General features: G+C 35.6%; 1 protein-coding gene across 1 annotated transcript in view; it reads left to right on the top strand.

Annotated features, from left to right (window-relative positions):
- The first annotated feature begins 219 nt into the window (after positions 1-219).
- The window catches only part of LOC107707982 (uncharacterized), an 18,263-nt gene continuing 13,293 nt past the window's right edge, over positions 220-5,189 (top strand). The window contains exons 1-3 of the mRNA XM_016512113.1: positions 220-331; positions 1,142-1,315; positions 4,687-4,912. Of these exons, the coding sequence (XP_016367599.1) occupies positions 1,259-1,315; positions 4,687-4,912 (283 nt within the window). The 5' untranslated portion in view covers positions 220-331; positions 1,142-1,258. The remainder of the gene's footprint in view (positions 332-1,141; positions 1,316-4,686; positions 4,913-5,189) is intronic.

The raw sequence follows: 5,189 nt of genomic DNA on the forward strand, positions 1-5,189 counted from the left end.
CACAAGAGGGCGCGAGAGAATAGCGCTGAGGACACGCGCTCAGTGCTGACGTCACAAAAACACAGACCGTTCCTACATTTTTCAGTTATTTTAATTCTAAGAGCAGCGAACCCACTTGTTTATCAATCATGAATCTATCAGCCGTGTTTGCTCAGAGATTTAGGAGGAGCCCCGTGTCTTCGTCATCATGAGCGCGCTGTGCGTAAGAGGAGACGCGGCGCGGGGTCTGATTTAAACGCGTTCAGTCGCGTCGCGTCACTGAGACAGAACTGTGTGACTCTCGGGTTATTCGTCTCTAACTTGCTCTTCTCAGCCGTTTCACGATGTTTGAGTAAGTTGAACTAATTCCTCTAAAAGTCTTTATATTTCTCTAACTTTATAGAGTGGAGTGTTTGGGTGAATCTCATGTAAACGTGTCCAGGTCGTTATTTTCACAACGAAAATATATGTTGTTGTATTTAGTTATTTACTTATTATTTTCATGACAATGAAGTATACGGTGTACTATTTATTGTACTGAATTTAACTGATCATTTTTAATAGTGTAATGGGAATTGTTTGTCAGGGAAAGAGTCACAATGCAAAAAAAACCAAAAACAAAAGCGTGAAACCTTAATTTTTCTTTATAACATAAAATACGTTATTTCGTTTGTTCGTGTTTCGTTTTGTTTATATTGGAATGAATTGCGTTATAACAGTGATTCACAAGACCAGATTTTTACACTTGTGTTTCTTTTACTGCATGTTATTACACTGAAAAAAACAGTTTTCACTCAGAAATTGCTAGTAAATTCCACAATTACAAACAAATGTTTAGTAACACATTACATGTGACATTTTGACTGAAATATTATTCCAGTAATCTGTTTAGAATTTTTTGTTTTACGGTGTTCCAATCAATAGTTTAGTGTTTTATTTGTTTTCATCAATATTGTTTAGCCAATATTAGTAAATATATTCCAAGTAAATAATTATTTTGAGGGAAATGTTAAATAATTACTCGTCTAATTGTGTTTTTGGCAGATCAGAAGTGCTGTAGTCAGTCCTCAGGAGATCTGTGTGACAAACACAATATTCCTCAGTGATCTGACACCAGCAGTTCATTCATTTTAACGATATATGTTTATGTTGTTTGTTCCAGGTGCATCATGTGAAACTGGTCAGTCGGGTACGTGGAGATGCTCGGACCATTTCACACGACCCCTGACCTTTACTGCCCGACTCTTTCACGAGACGCCGAGCCCTGGATGCTGTAAGCATGGATGTTCACATGCACAAGAGCCGGACGCTTCACTACGGCCTTAACGACTGTCCTGTGAGTATTAATCAGGATGTGTATTGAGATATGTGTATCTTATTTGTGATTAGAACATTATATATATGAAGCGTTTTTTTCTCTGAAGGAAGGAAATAACCCAGACATTCACAAACACTGATTCATGCCGAAATCACACAAGCAGAGAAACCAGTTCCTTCATCTCTAAAGCATGACAGGACGCTCATTGTGTTTGGGAGGACAGGTGTGGTGTGTGTTAGAGAGCATCACTCACCGAGTCTCATTCGCTGAACTCTCAGAGGAACGTGATTCTGTAGTAAAGACAAGTATGTGTATCTTATTTGTGATTAGAACATTATATATATGAAGCGTTTTTTTCCATGAAGGAAGGAAATAACCCAGACATTCACAAACACTGATTCATGCCGAAATCACACAAGCAGAGAAACCAGTTCCTTCATCTCTAAAGCATGACAGGACGCTCATTGTGTTTGGGAGGACAGGTGTGGTGTGTGTTAGAGAGCATCACTCACCGAGTCTCATTCGCTGAACTCTCAGAGGAACGTGATTCTGTAGTAAAGACAAGAATGCAGTCGAGCAGCATGCGAAACATCTACACAAAACCAGCAGGTTCTGAATGATACAGGTGGTTTTAAGACAAGTATCACTATCATTACCGCTCACACTTAGGATTAGTGATTAGAACAAACCCTAAAGTATGTCTGTTTGACACGAATGATTCATGTGTGTTATTGAGGAGACTTCAAGTAATCCGAAAACTATTACAATTAAGTCTGTGGCATTTTTCCACCTGTTTAATTGGTGAAGGTGGACGATTTTAATGAGGAACCCGAGTCATATTTAGAGACCAGATTATTAAAACCACATTGCAATTAGGGTTATTATAGTTATATAAAAAAAAAAACATAGAAAAACCTGTCACTTGAAATAAAAAATAAATTTTAAAAGATTGAAACATTATATAACATTTGTTATACAATAATATAATTTAAAAAAAGATACATTTTAACTGAAATAAAATATTATATCTATTTTAAATATATAAATATATTTTATTTCAGCTAGTTGCCAAGGCTAATTTCCATTTAGTGTAAGTTGATGTACTAAAATAATTAAATCTGAAATAAATAAAAAATAACTATAAAGACTAACTAATCAATATAGATTAACTAACAAACAAAAAAAATAAAAATCACAAAAAAAAAACATTTTAAAATGTAACTAAAATGAAAATAAAACTAAAAAGTCTTCAGAATATTCATTACTTTAAAATATTCAATTTAAAATATGAATAAAAACTATGATAGTATATTAATGCCTAGTATTATGTTGGCAACTTTTGCATGTGCAAACATCACTCATGTTTTCTTTAGGAAACAAAGTCTGCATTATTTTAACATCTTATATTTTTAAGATTTATCATCTTATAAACATTAAACAATCCAGTGAAAAGCATGCATCTTAAACACACATGCTATTTGGCACAGGATGAGCTCTTCCTATTGATTGAATTGTGCATCAAAAAGATGTTTAATGATTATTCAATTTTCAATTAATTTTGTAAGTTTAGAGCAACTTTTTTCCAGTCTTGGCAGACTTTTAGCAAAAAAAAAAATAGTAGGTCATCAGGGAATTATTATGTGCATAAAAAGTGCATACTGTGCTATGCACAATTATACATGTGTATATATATATATACGGTGTATAAATATTAGTAGTAGAATGCATACTCTCTTAATTATTATTTAGACATACTATATTTATATGCCACAAACCGTTCTGATGGGTCTCTCTCTCACACACTCAATCATTTCCTCATGACATGATTGTGTTGACTGTAACTTGATAACTGTTTGAACAAAAGACTCCAGACCTGTGTTTGAGATAAAGGAATTGCACTCAAACCATCAGCTGTTCTCTACAAACCTCGAGCAGAGAAGAAAAGCCGGTCCTGCTTCTGTCTGCTGCTTGTTGTCTGAATATCTAATGACACAGACTAAAACCAGCTCACAAAGTGATGCAATGTGCGCGCGGACAGCACGGCTTACAGAGTTCAGGGTGAAGGGTGTGTTCGCGGGGCGATGAACAAGCAGCCCACTGTTCTCACACACACACACACACACACACACCCACCTGAGCGAGAGTGTGAGTGGAGTCTGTGTTCTGCTGTTGAGCAGGGAGAGGCACTTTAGCAAGGCGTCCACCTCTGAAACACAGCCGACTGATCTCTGGAGGCCACAAAGCTCATGCATTGTTTAAATCAACAGGTTTTAAGATTATGGGAAACAAATTCAGTGTAGATTACAGTGAATAATGCATCATGTCATTAACACACTAGAGATTCCCAAAATATTTTGTCAGCTGAACCCATTTGAGCTAAATATTAGATTTTAAGGTAACAGGTAAAAGTAAAGTGTTGCCGATTTTGGGTTAATATTTAAATAATAAACTTTAAATCAACAGGTTTATGATTATGGGAAACAAATTCAGTCATTAAGACTTTCGTGTAGGTCGTGTAGATTTGAATTTGCATAATACAACATCATAAACAAGTTAAACCAGAGATTCCCAAACACTTTGTTTTTGGTTTAAAAATATGGGTTTATGTCAAGTTTATATTATGATTGAATTATTTGTTTTTCCATCAACTCGTGAACAGTTTGGGGAACACAAAATTAAATTATCCAACTCACTTGGAATGGTTTAAATTTCCAAGATTATGCAAATCTTTTTGAACAGGAAATGAACTCACGTTTACGAAAGGGTGCACTTTGGTACTTTGGGGGGGCGGGTGAAAGAACACACACCCTTTGAGATTAAATAATTATGATTTCTGTTTTATTTGGATGAATTGTGCAGCCGTAATGGACGGTTACTACACTCACGGAATACTTTCAGTTTAGTTTATTTATTTTCAGTTAGTAATTTACTTTATTTACTGCATTTGAGTTAGCAGCCAAGGCAACATTTCTAATATTCATTTAGTTATTCATATTTATATATATATGTTTTTATTATATATTATTTTAGTTCTAAAGTTCACTGCGCTTCATATTTTTGCGGGAATAGTGATACACTGCCATTCAAAAGTTTTGTAGAAGTAAGATTAAAAAAAGAAGTATAGTCTATTATATATATATATTAGAATGATTTCTGAAGGATCATGTGACATTGAAGACTGGAGTAATGATGCTGAAAATTCACAGCAATAAATTACATTTTAATATATATTTTCATAGAAAACATCTATTTTAAATTACAATAATATTTCACAATTTTTACTGCATTTTCGATCAAGTAAATGCAGCCTTAGTGAGCATAAGAGACTTCTTTCAAAAACATTTGAAAAAACATAGTGTGCATTACTTGACGCTTGTCTCTCTCTCTAGGATGATGATCTGCAGTTCCTCAGTCTGGAGGAGCGGGAGTGTATTTTGTTCTTTGAGGAGACCATCGGCTCTCTGGAGGAGGACGATGAGAGGACGGGAATATCTGCAGGCGAGCGTCCGGACTCTTACGCTCGACATCCCAGCCCTGTAGATCATGACATCATTGACCTGGTGCACCCTACAGCCCATCCCAGCAAACAGAGGGACACGCTGCCCGTCATGCCAGGTATCCGAAAAAACAACAACTCAATATAAACCACAGAAAACATTCCAATTCTGCTTTTAATCATCATAAAACCTCATCCTAAACATGCAAAAAGCTGTGCTTTGAAAAGTTAGTAGAATTGGCCATTCTTGGCTATTCTGACACAGTTTCCTCTTTGCCTTATCATTTGCAGTTGGCATTAATGTTGGGCATGGTTGTGGCCAAGAGAATTATATTAAGGGATTGGAAAGCCACTGCTCCCCCATGTTTTCAGAAATGGCTTGTGGAGATGGTCTCC

This window comes from Sinocyclocheilus rhinocerous, unplaced genomic scaffold (assembly GCF_001515625.1).
Source record: "Sinocyclocheilus rhinocerous isolate Xijiao unplaced genomic scaffold, SAMN03320098_v1.1 scaffold475, whole genome shotgun sequence".
Lineage (NCBI taxonomy): Eukaryota > Metazoa > Chordata > Actinopteri > Cypriniformes > Cyprinidae > Sinocyclocheilus > Sinocyclocheilus rhinocerous.